The 18,379-nt window shown below is 46.6% G+C and overlaps 1 protein-coding gene across 1 annotated transcript in view; it reads left to right on the top strand.

The window, feature by feature from the left end:
* Nucleotides 1–18,379, top strand: part of Megf8 (multiple EGF like domains 8) — a 221,282-nt gene that overhangs the window by 59,944 nt on the left and 142,959 nt on the right. Inside the window, exons 11-12 of the mRNA XM_050196139.2 lie at nucleotides 7,300–7,454; nucleotides 10,433–10,646. Of these exons, the coding sequence (XP_050052096.1) occupies nucleotides 7,300–7,454; nucleotides 10,433–10,646 (369 nt within the window). The remainder of the gene's footprint in view (nucleotides 1–7,299; nucleotides 7,455–10,432; nucleotides 10,647–18,379) is intronic.

The following is an 18,379-nucleotide window of genomic DNA, read 5'->3' as shown; positions in this document are numbered from 1 at the left end:
ACTCTGCCTTTGTGGTCCTCGCGGTTGTCTTCGAAGTTCGGAAAGCACGGCACGTTGCATAATGCCTGATCCCAAAAGTCAGGTTCGCCTTAATACAGCAATGTTACACGGTGGAGCATACGCGAAAGTATTGCGGTGAAGCTTGGGAAGGGAGGCAATTGTAATGGGACACAGTACGTATTCCTTAATTATACACGCGTCTACCATCTCATGGCACAGTACGAGCACCGATATGCCTAATAAGTGCACTGGCAGGCCTTCCCGGATGTCCCTGTGGCGTTTTGAGCCCTTAAGGGTAGTAAAAGACATGCATTCATTTTTTCGCACTGTCCGATTTTTTGGACGTTTTCGTGGCCCCTAGGGAGTCCGAAAAATCGTACGTTGACTGTAAAACTGACCAAGAGGATGCTTCAGATGGTCCGTGGGGCAAACACACGGTGGAAGGAGGACGAGAACAGAAAGGACCTACGCACTGAGGAATGAACGGGAAAGGAAGCGTGCCACCGCTTCTTTCAAGGAGCTTGAGCTCAAAAAACAAAGTGTTGGCTGATGCCGAGATGCAGGTGTCCCTCATACAAACCAAAATAAACTCTTTAAAGCAGTGAAATGCAACACTGAGGGGTTGTGCGCGGGATGAGAGTATGTCAGGGCAGTTGAGGTTGACCCACCAGCTGTTGAAAGAGAACCTCACTTGTGAAAAAGTTCGGGCCTCATACCAATGAGGTTGCTATCAGTTGATAGAAATAGCTCACATCCCCTTCAGTCACGCTGTCCACATTTGTGGACGCAACCTATTTTGCCATTTCTGTGCAGTGGTGGCAAGGAATAGAGCACAAACATTAAGCATAGAGTAAATTGAACATTCTGATAAGCTAAATTCCCTTTTACTTCTGATTAATATCTATCGTTACAGAGTACCACATTGGTGAAGGCACTACTGTGTTTTACGGAACGTTTGACATGGAGCATGTTGATAGCAACCTCGAAACATGTATATTTTTTTCTTTCTTGAAATGCTTGAGGCCAATGAATAACTTGTGCATGTAATTCGAGCAGGGGATTTAATCCTTTTTATGAAGAAACGTAGGATGAGTGACTTTACATTCATTCACAAAACTTTATTAGAGTCCTGAAGCCCGGTCTTTTCAGACCGAGGCGGGCCGCGTCCACGTCGGCACCACCAGACCGAGCCTCATAGCGTCATCGTGGACCCTCTGGACAGCCTGTAGTTGATCTTGATATGAAGAGCTTGATATCATCTTGTGCCAGTAAAGCCATTATTCTTCGGGGTCGGCGAGAGTCGCGGGACAGCCCGCCAGCATGTGTCTGATGTCAATGATGCCATCGCACATGTTACATTCTTTCCTAATTTCTCTTTCGGGGTGAATTTTATTTATGAAATACGGAGTGGGGTGCGTCCCAGTTTGCAGTAAACGTAGCGTGACTGCCTGAGCCCTGTTCAATTTTACGTGTGGCAGTGGGAATTGCCTACGCCCCAAGTAGTAATATTTAGTGATGTCGTTGTAAGTTAGTAAGTGATATTTATGCTCCCCGGAATGGTATTGGGCATTGGTTCGGTTCTGACCGGCACGGCAAGCAAGTCCTTGGGCCAGGTCGTTCGTCACCTCGTTGAGGTTGGCCCGAGTTTCGTCCACTTGTCCTATATGTGCAGGAAACCATCGGATTTCAGTTTTGATAGTTTCGACCTTGTCGATAATTTTAGCCGCAGTCCCAGCGACATAGCCTTTGTCAAAGCTCTTAATTGCTGCTTTGGAATCGCTATAGATGAAAGACCATTTACGGTTCCTGATGGCTAGTGCAATCGTGGCTTGCTCCGCCACTGTGGAATCCTTAGTGAAGATGGTGACGGCGTCCCGTACCTCGCCGCGGCTGTCGACCACCACGGCCGTGTAGGCCTCTTTGCCTTTGACCCAGGCAGCGTCTACAAGGGCCGCCTGTTGTCCTAGCTGTTCAATTTCTTTCAACAAAGCTTTCACTCTCGCTTTTCTCCTGCTAACATTGTGTTCCAGATGCATATTTCTCGGGAGGGGGGTGGTTCTGATGGCGTCTGTAAGGTTCGCGCTCAATTCTACCTCGGATTCCTTAGGGTTCATCGATCTATTGGGGTCTATTCCTATCGCTTTGAGTATAAGCCTGCCCGCTCGCGTTTTCGTCAGTCTTTCCTGCTGCGCCATCTGTTGCGCTTCCGCCATCGCTTCTATCGTATTGTGCACGCATAGGTTCATGAGCTTCACGTTCGAGGTGCTGATGGGTATACCTAGGGTAGCTTTGACTAACTTTCTGATCATAGTGTTGAGCTTGTTCAGCTCGGCCTGCGACCATTTAAATAGACCTGCCACGGAGGTGAAGTGACAGAGAGCGAAGGCGTACACTAGCCTTAGAGCACTGTCCTCACTCAGGCCTCTGTGTCTGTTGCTGATTCTCCTTATTAGTAACCTGATGACTTGGTCCATCTTGTTTGAAATGTGTTGAATGGCATTGAGGTTGGTACCTCCCACTGCTATGTGGAAGCCTAAAATTCTAATCTTTTCCACCTGCTTGATCGCGGATTTGTCGTGACAGCGTAAGATAATCTTGGGTTCCTCCCAGGGGACGTAGCCCCTGGGTCTTCGACCCCTGCGCCGATGTTTTAGGACCAAAAGCTCCGACTTTGCCGTCGAACAGTTGAGTCCCATCTCGCCTAGCGTGCTTTCCACGGCGTGTATGCTCTCCTGCAGTGTGGTCTCCGTTTGGCCTACGTTACCGTTGGCGCTCCATATGGTTATGTCATCGGCGTACATTGCAAAGTGTATACCTTCTATACTCTCCAGTTTCCTCGCGACTCTGGTCATTGCTAGATTAAATAAGAAAGTATGGCCCCTTGCGGGGTGCCCCTGTTTCCCAGGTTCATCACCTTCGATTTTAGTTCTTCTAGCGTGAGGCTCGCTTGCCTACCGCCCAGAAACGCCTTGACTACGCTGAATAGCCTCTCCCCCAGCCCCAGCTTGGACAGGACCTCGAGGATAACCTTGTGCTCTATGCGATCAAAAGCTTTTTCGACGTCTAGTCCCAGAATCGCTCTCGCGTGCACCGGACTAACGTGTATGAGCTTGTGTTTGATCAGGAGCATGGCGTCCTGAGTCGATAGTCCGGGGCAGAAACCGATCACGTTATACGGGAGTATGTCATTTTGCTTGACGTATATAGTGAGTAACGTGTTCCATAGCTTTACCTATGCACGATGTAAGCGAGATTGGACATAGGTTATCCAGATGGAGTGGTTTACCCGGTTTTGGTATGAGGATGGTGTTGGCCCTCTTCCATTCCTCCGGATAGTCTCCCTTTCTCCACAACTCGGTGAAATGATCAGTCAAGAAAGTGATCGACTCATCGTCTAGATTCATTAAGAGTTTATTGGTAATACCGTCGGGTCTGGCTGCCGATCTACTAGAGACCATGGAGGGCGGCCCGTACCTCACCCTCGGTAAAATCGCGGTCAATTTCCTCGCCCGGTCCTCCCATGTACTCCACACGTTCGTTGCTATCGCCCGGTTGTTTGAGCGGGAGATATTTGTCCGCGAGCTGTCTCATGACTACCTCCTGAGTTGTGTACTGGCTGACTTGATGTACTAGTTTTGTAATTGCCGTTCTCTTGTTTGACTTAGTGTCGCTCTCGTTCAGTAGATGTTTGAGGATGTTCCAACTGCCTCCATGTTTGATTCTGCCGTCTGCCAAGTGGCAAACTTCGTCCCACTGCTGTTTCACGAGCATTCTTAAATGCTCCTCAATCTGTCTGTTTAGCAACGCTATCTTTTTCCTGAGCTTTTGGTTCAGTCTTTGCGTTTTTCATCTTTGCAGGATGGATTGTTTGGCCTCGATGAGATGCGCGAGCCTACTATCTATGCTCTCTATGTTTTCTTCGGTCTTAATTTCTTTAGTGGCCTCCCTGAGGTCCTCTTCGAGCTGGTTGATCCAGGTCTGGAAGGACTGTCTGCCCACTTCTATCGGTTCCGATTCTAGTCTCTTCACTCTAACTTTCCTAAAAAGGTCCCAGTCTGTGCACCGAAAGGTACTAGTCTCTTGTTTCGGCATACCTATACCTATGTATATGATATAGTGGTCGCTGCCTAGATCGGTGCCCGAGTTTTCCCAACTAGCTTGTTTCGAGTTGTTGACAAAAGTTAGGTCGGGTGTAGAGTCCCTGCACGTGGACGTGCCACAGCGGGTGGGGAAAGCCGGATCGGTGATCAGGCACAGTCCCAGGTCCGTGGCAAGGTCCCATAACCCCTCACCTTTCTTTGTATTCCAAGCGTATCCCCACACTTGGTAGGGGGCATTAAAGTCCCCTCTGATGATGAGCAGGGAGCTCTTTGCGACTGCGAGTGCCTTGTTGAAAAGTGCCCTAAAGCTTTGTTTCTTGTAGGTGGGACTGCTATAAATGTTTAGGTAGAAGATACTCTGTGCCCTGCCCTTGTGCCTTTTGAGTACGTCTTCCACTAGGATATACTCGATTTTACTCAATCCCAGATGCATATCGTGTTCGATAAAGGGTAGCTGTTTGTCAACGAGGGAGGCCAATCCCCAATCCCCTCCCGCAATCTTTTTGTCTACATACTGATTTGTACCCGGTTAGCTTTACTTCATCCGCTAAAATTTCCTGCAGCATAATTACTTTTGGCTTGACCCCCATCGATCTAATTAATTGGAGCAGCGATGCCTTTTTGTTGAGGAATCCGCGACAATTCCACTGCCACACACTAAAACTGTGGGCGCTATCCATGATTATTGTATGGGTTAATTTTGCTGTTACCGGCGATCGCTCTTTGGAGCGCCCTCTGACGTTCCGGAGAGCGATATAACGCTTCCTGATTCTGACGGCAAGAATTCATCGTCGTCGCATCTCGTTTCGAGTTTCTTGAATCGCTGTTCGGCCGTTAACCTCCATTTCCATAGTTTATCCACATTAAAGTTAGTCCTTTCCATCGTCTCTCTAATTTCTTTGATTACATCTTTCAGCTTGCTGAGGACTGAGAAAATCGAGTCAGTTTCGGGGCTTACTGCTCTTTTTTTCGGGGCAGGGTAGTTATCTCCCTCGCTTGGTTCGTTGCTTTGACCTACTGGTATGGCTACTGCTACGCTGGCAGGGCTCGGCTGTGCCTTTTTTTTCAGTTCTACTACCTGTTTGGTCAGCTTTTCGTTAGCTTTACGCAAAGAGTTTACCTCCCTAATCAACTGTTCTATTGTGGCATCATTGCTTTCAGTCACTGCCGGCGTAGTGGCGCCACCGATGATTCTCACCCTACCTTTGACTTTATCCACCCAGGCGGTCCCAACTGTCGGCCTGGCACCAGGTGTTCCATCTTCTAAGCGCGCCTGCGCTCCTCCTTACTTGGAGCGGCTTCTCTCCCTCGCAGCCGATCGCGACCGGGCGCGTTCCCTTTGAACCTGCGCTCCTCCCGACTTGGAGCGGCTTCTCTCCCTCGTGGCCGATCTTGACCGGGCGCGTTCCCTTCGGCGAGCTCGTACTACATAGGGTGTTTGAAATCTCTGCTTGCACGCCTTGTCTCCGATGGGATGGTCTCCTCCACATAACTTACACTTGGGCATGCAAACGTGTTCCGCTCGTGGTTTGAGGGTTCCACACCCTCTACACTGAACAGAGTCCGGCGTGGGGCACACGTCCGAGCGGTGTCCTACCCTACCACAAGTAAAGCACACATCAAATTGTTTCCTGTGGAGATAACATCTCAACAAGGTCGGCCCGTAGCGCACAAAGTTTCGCACTCTCAGTCCATCGAAGAGGACGATGACTGAGCCCGACGTCTTGATGCGCTTGGCGGCCGAAGCGAGTGGGTTGCGCTCATGCACGATATTCCTTGTGATGGTGGACTGGGAGTCTCTGATGTCGACTCGTCTAATCACTCCTTTGCACGTGGCGTGTGGGGCTGTCTCGTACGCATTGACTTCGTACTCCGTTTCCACGATTTTGAAGGACTTGATTCTCACGTACCTTGCCGCATGGTCTGGTTCAGGTGTGCTCACCACCACAATATTTTATGTGAAGTTGGGGCACACCATGTCTTCACTTGCTTGTTCTGTCGTTAGGCCTGAAGCCTCGATCACTGTAGTTCCTATAGCGGTGGTACTTACTTTGCTCAAATTTAGTCCTCCTCGTGGCCTGATCATAATCTTCCGATGCTCCTCGGGCAGTTGGGGCATCCTTGAGTCCTTGACTATATGATTCTTGATCGAGCCGGTGTTGGTGGCGGGTCCCTTGCTGCCGCCGGTAGCGGCGTCTCCGCTGGACGCTTGCGAGGTACTTGGCGTCGCGTTGGCCGCGTTGCTGCTCTTCTTTCCAGCATGAGATCATCGTCTGGTAGCCACTTGCCAACCGAAATCTTCCTCGTTGTTGTCCTCTTCCTCTTCCATATGGGAGTCTGCCATGTCCGCCTGGCACGTAGGCCGGCAAGGCCTAATGGGCCCTGCTCCTCGCTAGGGTTAGCTCCGCACGTAGTGGGATGAACAGAGAAAGTCCAATAAAATTGTCAAAAATTGGTTCCCACCTCGAAACTTCGTATCAGTCGAGTCTGGGCAACTTCACGAATCTGATGATGTGCTTGAAATCGTCGTACCTCGAAAAATTGGCCAGCGGAACATCGAAAAAGACGGAGCCGATGTGAGAGACGTGTAATTATGATAACTCATCATAAAATGCTCAAATAGTAATTCTTTTGCTTTCAGTAGAGTCTCAAGCAACATCTATGTTTCACACATGTATCGACACTTGATCATAATTCGTGACTGAAGGGGATATACAAAAATATTTGTTTCTGTATGCATCTCCTTTTTATTCGTATTTGATAATGTTCAACTCGATTTGCAATTAGTTTTATTATTTTTTTCAAAGGTGCTTGTATTCGCTGTGCATTTTACTAACCCCTCCCTTCTGATTTCTTTTTGAATAAAATATATGCTACTGCTTACTATTCAAACTGGATTAAGTCATATTTAAAAAAAATTTTTAGCATGCTTACTAGAGAGGGACAGCATCGGGCAACACGGTATCAGCCTGTCTTGACATAAAACAAGGTTCTGTGTCACTCAGGGAATTTTGCAAGGGTGCTGAGGGAAAACCTGGAACACTCAGAGAATTTGGCAATGTCAACTTGGTAGACACCCTCGGATCTACTAGATCTGATTTTATGACATATAGCATACAGCAGACATCATTTTTGAGTTTTTTAAATTACATGCATTTTTTTTCTATGTTAGCAAATCTTCATTGCATTCCCTTTACAGAGGAGCAACATTCCCAGGAGCACAGTGTCCCAATTGCTCAGCATTTAAAGACTGTGCTGGCTGCCTGCAGAAGCTGGGCTGCGGTTGGTGTGGCAATGACTACAACCCAAACAATGGGGTCTGTGTGGAGGGAGACTTTTCTGGACCTTACGTGGGTGAGCTGTTGACTTTGTGTCTCTGAATGCACCTATTGTATTCACTAACGAAACCAGTATCCAGTCACTTGTGAAGTATGACTTCTTTTCATCCATGACAGTTTCAAGTTCAACATTTTGGTATTGAGAGCATTATTTGCTACTGGCCATTGGACACTGGTAAATAAATAGCACCGAATTTGGTTTGGGTATCATACAAACTAGGTGTAGCAGTTCTGAAGTTGTGAACCAGAAGTTGAAGAGAAGTGTATGGACAGGAAGCACATTCCAAAAAATTTGAAACCACATTATCATGCTTCTGGTTTCAACTTCGTGCTCTGCACTGAATACCATATATTTTTGTTTAAGGGCTGCACTCCTACATTTAAGTTTAAATATTTAAGAAAAGGTACAATGCATTGACTGCATCTGCCTTTCCTATGTGCACACTTTGTCGTCTGTACCAACTCAGCCTGTGCTGTGTTATATCAATGCACTTAAGTGTGGAGTGTCAAACTCCTCTTCAGTCTGTGGTTTCTGCATCTGATAGCCTGTCAGAGAAGTCAGGCATGTATTCCATTTGACCTGTGATCATAGTGTCACATGGTAGTGACGGTCAAGAACACAGTAGCAAAACTGTGATTTGCGAAACTAACTGTTTATTCGACGAACTTGTGCCCAGAAAAACAGGCTACAATGATAGCGGCGAACACAATCGGCGATCGGCGAAAGTCCGATCAACAGGTCAAGCATGTCGGCTTTTATACATGAGTCATGTTCCAGAGTAATCGCTAGTGCCCACGTGTCTTCTTGAAAGTACTACACTATTCGTGTTGTGGATACAGTCAGATGACACAAGGTTCAGTGACAACAGACAGCGGATAGAACCATCAATAACATTCGAGAAACTTTTGATACATGCGTGTGTGTCCTGTGCTGAGTGATAACATTTGTTAGACAATGAAAAGTAGTCAGCCGAGAAAGATAAACAAGTACACGTGTCAATAGTTTAAGTGTATGGCGTCTTAGTTCAGTTGAGCAGTATTCAACTTCATCGCATCTTCATAGCATGGCATCTTCATAGCATGGCACTTTTTGTCTGAAAAAAGTTGTTTTTCATGTCATTCTGATGCATCCGCTCATAACTTTGCACATAAACAGTAGCATTGAACCATTTGTTATATTTTAGCATTGACAGTGAAGTGTGTTGAATAAACCAAAAACATAATGTGAGCATTGATTGGTGAGGGTTGTGGGGATGTGCGACCCTCGCGCCTCCCCTGATGTTTTCCCGCATAGCGCATCCCCTGATATGCTGTTTTCCCGCACGGCTCGCGTGGCCTGGCGCCCGCGGCGTGGTACAAGCGCGGTGCGAGAGATGGCGCGACTGTCGCGGCGGGGTTACTCGGGCGCCGAAAGGGAAGGCGCTTGGCCTCTTTGGGTTCGGGAAGCGAGCGCGACGGACGTGCCGTGCCGCGGGTGGAGCGACCCTCTTTCCCGGCGGGTCGGGCGCACGGGTGGACGTCCCACGCGCGCGCGGCGACCCATGCTTCTGCGAGACCGCCTCGCGTGGCGGCCTTGGAGCGCGCCTCCGTTGGCGTGACCGAACACGCGAACGACCAGGCGTTGGGATCCAGCATGGGGCGAACATATTCGCTCGCTCGCGGTGAGTCGGACTTCTAGATTTGTCGCGCGCCCATCGGCATGTTTTGTGGATAGCAACTCGGCTAGCAGGCATGGATCTATGAAAGGTGCAATAAATGCCCTTGTGACTGTTTGCACTACTGTGTGTTGTCGTTCCTTTGTCCCAAGAGTACGGAGGAGAGAACCCCGTATCTCCCACATCTGGCGCCCAAGTAACCCCGCCGCGACAGTCGCGCCATCTCTCGCACCGCGCTTGTACCACGCCGCGGGCGCCAGGCCACGCGAGCCGTGCGGGAAAACAGCATATCAGGGGATGCGCTATGCGGGAAAAACATCAGGGGACGCGCGAGAGTCGCGCCTCCCCACAGGGTAGAATTCAGCTCCTGGCAGATTTATTGCCATTACACAGTTTTCTCGAGACCCTACGCATGTTGCACCCGCCACAGTAGCTTAGTGGCTAAGGCGTTGTGCTTGAGGTCGTGGTTTCGATCCTGGGCGTGGTAGCCGCCTTTCGATGGGAGCAAAATGCAAAAAACGGTCATATTCTTATTAGATTTAAGTGCCCGTTAAAGAATCCCAGGTTGTCAAAATTAATCCGAAGACCCCACTACTGTGTGCTTCATAATCAGATTGTGGTTTTGGCACCTAAAAGGCTAGACTTAAATATTTTTAACCTATGCACATTCATATTTCTACTGTCGGAGCATTAACATCTCTAGAGGATGAATACGTATGTGTTGCCAACACTGCGGTGTATTGAGTGTTTGCAGAGAAGGCACTTGGAACCTGACCTTGGCATTGTGTTCTGGAGTTTTATTAGTAGAGAATTCTTTGACTGGATATGGGGGGGGGGGGGGGAACCACACCTAATATTTAAAACTTCTTAACCACCTTGAACTGTTAAAAAAATGTGCCAAGAGACTGCAACATGTAAAATCTTTACGTGCGAGTTGAAGAACTTGCCTCATGCCCAGCACTTGCTGTGTAGTCTTCAGCTGTTGGCCGTAGTCATTGCATGTGCATTGCATGAAGCAATTATTTTAGCCTCATTAAATAGTGGCTTACAGGTATGTGATTGTCACGTAACCTGATTTTTGTTGTAGCTTGTCTCTTAATTCTGCCACTCTGGCAGTGGTCTCAATGCCTTTATTCTTTGTTTTGTGCAGTGTGGCTGGTTGTTGACCTTAAAAGTTATGTGTCCTTTTCTTTAGAAATTAACTTTGTAGTGAGTCCTGTCTGCATGTAGCTGCTACCTCCCAGTTGGCATGGCTTCAATGTAGCTTCTTTATATAGACAGCGGTGGTGTGTTTGCCCCTTGTGAAACGGGCGCTGAAATTTTTTTTACATTGGTGCAGGCACCTGCTCAGAGCGTGTACGCAAGCAATTTCCTTCACTGGGGGGCCCCCGGGAAGCATCATGGTCTTATGCACAATGCCCTAATGTGAACGAGTGCAAACTCAAGCTGGCACGCTGCCACCCAGATGCTACCTGCTACGACACTGTCCACAGCTATCGATGCCAGTGCAACCGGGGCTTCAAAGGAGATGGCACCATGACATGTGTTAAGACGTAAGTTTCTTTTTCCTTTTATTCTTTCTGCTGCCTGCAGAGTTTGCAAATCTGTATCTGCCATATCTGTTCCGTTCTTTTTATTGTGATGGCAACTATACAGACACTCCGGGAAAGTTTGTGCTGCCACTACTGCTATCGTTGCCATCGTGTTGTCTTGGGTGCGACGGTGCTTGCATGGCCCATGCAGCTTGTATCGAGCATGCTAGCAGAGGCCTCATTGCAAATCCTTTTCCACGTGGTGGTCACTGCATTTAAGTATCATTAGTCCATGCAAAATAAGATGACCATTATAGAAATGCTAACAGTGAAGCAAAGTCCATGGGCATGTTTGTGTCGAACAAGACTGATACAGTGAAACTTCGTTAAACCGTAGTTGGCCAGAGCTCGGAAAAGGTACGTACTAAACAGTAGTACTGTTTAACCGAAATAGCATCAGATCGCCCACTTACATGTCGAAAACGGAAAACGGAACTCAAGAGAGAGTGCGATGAAAGGGGGAAAAGAACATGCAGTATTTATTCACTTCACGCAACAAAAGTGTTATTTTCGTTTGATGCTGTGGTGGCCTAGCATGACGACAGCGGCCTCAAACTTACTGAAGCTGCGTGCCAGCTTTTCAGCCAGCCCCCTTTTCTCGGCAAACACTCACATGGCAGATTCCTCGTTGGTGTTACGTATTCTCCGTGCACGCGCGCGGTATTGCTGCAGAAGCCCCGGGGCACCTTTTTCATTGCCGGGTGCTGTTCTCGTCGCGACGATTGCATTCATGAGGCTGACGTAACGTGCAGCTTCTGCCACTGTCAGGCCTGAATCGCCCTTGCTGTCACTTTCCATGTCGTCCTCATCACTGTCGCTAGTCGACACTTCGGCAACAACAGAGGCAACGATGGCGAAAAGTTGAACCTCATAGCCGATATCTCTTCGCGGTCACAGCAGTGCTGCCGAGCAACTTCTTCGCATTCCAAATGCCACACACCGTAGTCAACAGCAAATCCCTGTCGCGTACCAGCGTAAACTTCTTCGTGTCACGTTCGATAGCACGGACGATGTCTAATTTTTCTTCTATGCTGAGCACCCAGCGTCTTTTTTATCCGAGCTTTGGCATGACACGAGTCCTCGCTTGCACGATGCCACAACGCTCTCTTGTAGAATAAAGAACGCTCTCTGGCACGGTGCCGAAGTGATGTTGATGTTGATGTGGCTTCACGCGCAAACACACAGGGTGCTTGGAGGCCGTTGTTCCGATCTCTGAGGCTTGTTCTGCCGGGCCGCCTGATCGAGATGACGTACCGCCGTGTTTGCACGACGAAAAGTGGAAACGCTACGTTTTAAACGATGCGTACGCAATAAGCTGGTACGGTTTATACGGATACAAAACACATTATGTTCAATGGCCGCTGAGTCGGGGATTTGACTTTACTACTTTTAAAACGAAACTACTGTTTAAGCGGGTACGGTTTAACGAGGTTTTACTGTATGTGCAAAACAGGGTTTCCCCAGGAATTTTTGAGGGGTGGACATAACACTGCGTTGGCCGCATGCCTTCAGAACTGCGTAGTCACCATTCGTAATTACGCCGATAGCAACCATGTTTTCATCTGCAATGGTAGTGAGCTGTAGTTTCATTCTGACTCGTTGCAATGCACGTGTAATGTCAAATGTGACGGAAGCTGTTGAGGATGAAGAGTGATATTACTGTGGCCTGCATGCTGGCACCAGACACACCAGCTACATCGTGATGCTGTTGCCAGATGGCTCACTGGTGAAAAAAATTATCGAAATGTGTGTGAGGCAGTGAAAAGCATATCTCTGATGAAGACATGGGTCTTGCGTCGCAGCCACACTGCAAAGGAAGTCGTGAGCCTTTGTCGCTGCAAGCGCCTATCAGTCACAGCATGACGAGAATTACAGCTTCTACACTGCTTTTGTGCAAAATAGAAATAAGATTTTCCGATTCATTCAGTAAATCAGTAAATAATACAATCGACTCTCGTTACAACAGACCCTGATAATCCGACAAAAAACGTCCGCTTTATCCGAAGTCTGTAATATCCAAAACACCTCACTTCCAAAACTTTCATCATGATGTCGAGCAACTTTATTGCAGAGAGTGAGTAACGAACGTCCAAAGTAAAAAAAAAAAACAAAAAAAGTTGCAGTTTTGCCCAAAAGGCGAAGCATCGATTACGATAGCAAATTAAGCAAGATAAGCACGGCAGCAGCAGCGAGCGAGTTGACCTTCGTGCTTTCTCTCGCTTCAACGCAAGCTAAATGTCGAAAGCGTAGCGCATATGAAGCTACCGGCACTCGGTGCACATTGTCCACATCGCAGATCGCTTTAAAGATGAGACCCGCGCGGGCGCGCACTTTGTCCACGTCGCAGATTGCTTTCAAGATACGGCACCTGCGTGGCCGAGCACTATGTCCACATTGCAGGTCGCTTTCAAGATACGTTGGCCGCACCGTAAGCAGCCGCCAAGTTGAACCCCCTCTCTCGCCTCCCCCATACCTCACGCACGAAAAAAACAGCGTGTTTCCACCCTGCCTTCCTCTCTCACGCATGCGAAATTGAGCTCCGATCGTCGGCTGGCCCTCGCAAGTCAGTTGTCAGCCCTTCTCGACATGGCAAAAGAACGTCTTATGCGCCTGATTTTAAAAAAAGTTTTTGCTAATTTCGTCCGCTGTAGCCGATAGTCCATTATAGTGTGGTTCGTTAAAAGCGAACTTCATTGCATTAATAAAATAGGTAGAACAAACCAAGGCTGCAATATGGTCCGTTATATCTGAAAGTCTATTGTACCCGGGTCCGTTGTAACGAGCGTACATTGTAGCATGTTAATCTGGTTGTCTTGATTGTTCTCTTGATTCCTTCGATAATTCGACATTCGGTTAATCCAGACATTTTTTCCTGTCCTATAAAATTCGAATTAAAAAGATTTCTTTGTAGTGTAAAAATTGCAATCACTTATTTCATTATGCTCCAGATTTTGAGTGTTCTGCAACAAATAAGCTGCTCCAAATTTTTCAAATTTGTAACTCTGGAAATGTTCTTTTCCTCTCTATTCTAAATATTCTGCTCCAGAAATTGCTCCAAAACCTGTTTCAACTGTCCCACTTCTGCTTTTTAGTAATTAACACAGTAAATTGCGCATCACTAGATGATCATTGAACTGATGATTTATGAAAGGAAATGGTCGTAACGGTAATTTGCTAATAAAGTTTTACATGTAAAAACTGCACAGTTGGCTGTGAGAGGTGTACGCTCAGTATGAGTTGCAACACGAGAATCCGTTTTTTCTCCTGTGCAGGCACTGCCATGCTGCCGTACAATGCCCTTATGGCAGCATGGCAGTGCCTACCCAAAAAAATTGCTGAGCACCATTCCAATTACCGGTAGCACTCTGTTTACAAGAAAAATGGCACTTGTCATTTTATTATTGAAAGAACTGACAGGTGTATGCCCATGTTGCAACTCATATTGCGTGCGATAGCACATGTACCTAAATATTAGTTCATGAGCTTTTTTTTTTATTCTGCGGCCATGAGATTGTGGCCACAGCAGCTTTACACAACCACTAAGCCTCAGTGGCAGTAAAGTTGGTTTTGTATGGAAATAAACATTGCAATACTTGCTGGTGGGCTAGTCAGTCATTGTTAATTTTCCCGGAAAAAGGTGGAAAAAGTGCTAGGTGCAAGCTAGGCACACATAAGGAAGGACAGGATAGCTGCATGCTTCTGACTCACAAGATGAAGTTAGCCATAGGATTATAGGTACAGGATGGCAGAATAAATTTAGTCACGAGTGCAAATCTTTTGTGCCCTTTTTCCTTGTTTGTGCACGCCATCTGTGCTAATGACTGCATTATCTATGTAAACATAACATGCTGGCACTGAAATAAATTAGACCTGCTGCTGTAGCTCAGTGGTTATGGCATTCCACTACTGAGAACAAGGTCACAAGATTTATTCCAGGATGTGGTTTCCACATTCCAGTTCGGGCAGGCTTCATGAACACTAAGGGTGTGCCAATACATTTGAAATTGTGAATATGAATTTAATAGTCCTTTCTGTTCCTAATTGCCAAATAACCATTTCTGTTAAAATGTAGGAGATAAAAGTGCTTATTGGAGTCTCACGGGAGAGTGATCAATGCAAGAGAGAACTGTTCAGAATAACTTTGCTACAGAAAAGCCATGGTCGTTGTGCAGAGGCACCAGTTCCTGAGTGAATGCATCGATCAGATAATTTCTCAACGATTTCCAGTCATTCAATAAGAATGCCTCACATTTAGGCAGCACAGTGGAACCTCATTATTAGGTAGCTGGTGGGAACGTATCATAAGGATACACTATATGGTAGTACATAGTAACAGGCAACTACACATTGGCATCTCTCTACATGTGCCACCACCAACAAAAAAAAAAATGTGGCACCACTGTAAAGGTTAACTAAAATACACACTGAGGGGGCATCTCTTTTGCTTTTTTTCTGAAAGCGGGTAATCAGGACAGTCGATACCAAGCAGCATTTTGAAACTTTGATAGAGGAGCACAGCAGCAGAGTGGACAATGTATCAGCTCGTGAAACTTTCCCCAATGTTTGTAGTACTGGTCGTCCAGGCGGTGGTGTATTAACAGCTGTCCGGGATACCGTTGTTTCCAATGTTATTATGGTTGACAGTAATTTAGAATTTATTAGTACATGTATATTTATAGGGCATAAAAGGTTTATCTTCAGCGTGTGTTATAGACTGCCAATGTCTTCTACCACATTTTGTCACGAATTACATGATGTCCTAAATAAGCTAACTGTGCAATTTCCCAACTGCCCTTTGATTCTTTTCGGGGACTTTAATTTACCCACTAATTATTGGACTACTGACCCGCCAAGCCTCGTAGCAAACTCGTTGGAATATTTGTCATTTTTAAATATTTGTCGGGATTTCAACCTTAGGCAACTTGTCCTTCAGCCTACCCGTTGCTCACCTCATTCTGCTAATGTACTAGATTTGCTGCTTACGACAACTCCAGAACTTGTTTCACCCCTATTTATTTTGCCTGGCCTAAGCGATCATTGCTATATTAACTGCAATATTCAGGCCTGTATGCCTCACAAGAAGCAGACTAAATTTATTAAAGATTACAAAAATGTTAATTTCTCTGCCATAAATAACGAACTAGCAGAATTCATTACTGACATCATGCCGAGGTTTTACAGTCGCACCGCACCATTCAAGAAAATTGGTCTCTCTTTAAAGAAAAAGTTGCCTTCTTTATCGATTGCTACATTCCTAAAATATGCATTGTTTCTTCTTCCAAAGCTCCATGGTTTAATGCCCATCTGAAGTGCTTGTTAAACAAAAAGGAAAGAATGTTCCACCGAGCGAAGGTGGCAATGACGCCCGAACGATGGCACGTGTACAACTGCACTGATCACGAGTACAAAAGTGGCATTGCGCAGGCAAAGTACATGTTCCACAATTGTACCTTGCCCACTCTGCTTAAAAGGACAATAAAGGCAGATACTAAATCGACGTAGACTGTTTAACTACCATTCCAGAGACCTCATAATGCTTTTTTCATGCCAAGAAAAGACTTAGTTTAGGTGAAAATTGCATCTGAAGGGTCCAAATACCTTTTTCGAAGTTCAAATCTCCTGCCACCCTACCAGAGGAGTGGTGATGTTGCATAGGCCATCACCACCCTTTGCTGCCGTCAGTGAGTAAAACGGCACCTGACAGACGGTGGTACCGAGCCATGACGGAGCGGTGGATTCGCCGCTGCAGCTGCTTTTTGGCCAAATGGCGTAGACCGTTAGGGCATCCCGCGCCATCACATAGAAGTTGAATTCTCTGCTACTTGCAGTTTGCGCGAGTTTCGCGAGCCAGCTAAACCAGCGCAGCAGTATGCACTAACGAAACTACTGAAACACGAAAACGTTTTAGTAGAGTCGAGTGAAAACGAAACCTTTCGAACGCCCGCATAATTTTCAAGGGTAAATTCAATGAATTCTTTTTTCTAAATATGAGATAGAACTGGACAAGTAGCATTTTATTTCATCTTATAATACAATACAAGGATGTTTTTTGCAACTAGTAGTTGAGTACTAGTGAGAGAATTTAACTGAGGAGTGCTTTCGTCATCGAGCAAGTGCTTAAAGGGACAGCAAAGGTTACCAGAAAGTCAAGTTAAAGTGATAAAGCAATGCTCTAGAACGTATAAGGCGTCAATATAATTGCGAACAGAGCTTTAGTAACCGAGAAATTCAGGTAAATGCATGACACGATTTGAGACCCTCCAGTGACATTCTGGTACTAGCCCCATGAGGAAAGTACTCCTCATCATAATTTATGTCACTAGTACTCAACTACTCGTATTAAAAAGATCATTTCATTAGATTATAAAATGGAAGAAAATGCTACTTGTCTACTTCTATTCAATTCTAAGAAAAAATATTTCGACGTTACCCTTGAGTAGTATGGGTGATCGAAACGTTTCGTTTTCGCTCGACTTTGCGCCGCGCGCACTTTGCAGTTTCAGTTGTTTCTTTGTCGCTTCATGCTGCGGTTGTCCTGCTGGCTCGTGAAACTTGCATTTGGAACAAGTAGCGAGAATGCCACGTCCATGTGATGTCGTGGGATGCGCAAACGGTCCGCTAAACTTGGCCAAGGGCAGTTGCAGCAGCGAATCCAACGTTACTTATCACTGTGTGCCAACAAGTGAACCTCTCCGTTCGAAGTGGTTAAGTGCCGTACCTCTGCCACAGCGCGCTGGCAAAGAGCCGAAAAATCACGTAGTGTGCTTGCTGCACTTTCGTCCAGAGGATTACGAGTTCAACGCCGACTTACTGAAGTCGCGTGAAGTACCTTTCAAAGCAGGCCGTCGTCGTAGTAGTACGCAACGACACCGGCAGTGTGAGCCCTCAATAGCAGGTCACGTTCATCAGTACTTAAATCGCTGAACTCGAGCCCAACATCACCAGCTAATGTGTCGTCAGGGTCATCGATTGCAACGAGCGTCGAAGTTGGCGTCATAAAATAAAGAACCAGCTTATCGTCGTGCGCTTTCCCTTCCACTAGCCATCATAGTTTCGCTTTTGCGCTGCTGTCGGCTCTCTCTTGGCTCTTTCTGGCTGCACATTTGCGTTGTGTGCAGAAAAGCCATAGTGCTGTCTGCGGGAGCCGTTTTACTCACCGGCGGCGCAACGTCACTATGAGACCATGACGTCAATACTCCTCCATCGGAGGGCGGGTGATTTGAACTGCGCTAGAGGTACGCGGACGCTTCAGGAGGCATTTTCTCTTAAAGTAAGTCTCTTCTTCGCACGAAACAAGCGTTTTGAGGTTTCTTGGATGGTAGTTCAACAGTCCACGTTGACTCAAAATTAACCTTTAGTGTCCCTTTAAATGTCCCGTGGGAGTCTCTAATCATGTCCTGCATTTACCTCAGTTTCTCAATTTTTAAGGCTCTGTTCGCGATAATATTAACGCCTTAGAGATTCTCGAGCACTAATCTATCACTTTAGCTAGACTTAATCTTTGCCTTTAGTGCCCCTTTAAAGACAACCCTCGACTGTTTTGGAATGTATACTCGCGGACAACTTTCTGTGGCAATGAAGGGAAAGCTACGGAGACAAAGCACGCATAAGTGAGAGCATTTCTGAAAAGAGTCCCCTGTTTTCATCCACATTAGTTTAAGCTGGGGAAGAGAAAACGTAAACACTTTATTAGC

This window comes from Dermacentor andersoni, chromosome 1 (genome assembly GCF_023375885.2).
Source record: "Dermacentor andersoni chromosome 1, qqDerAnde1_hic_scaffold, whole genome shotgun sequence".
Taxonomy (NCBI): Eukaryota; Metazoa; Arthropoda; class Arachnida; order Ixodida; family Ixodidae; genus Dermacentor; species Dermacentor andersoni.
This window is presented reverse-complemented; position numbering and strand designations above follow the sequence as displayed.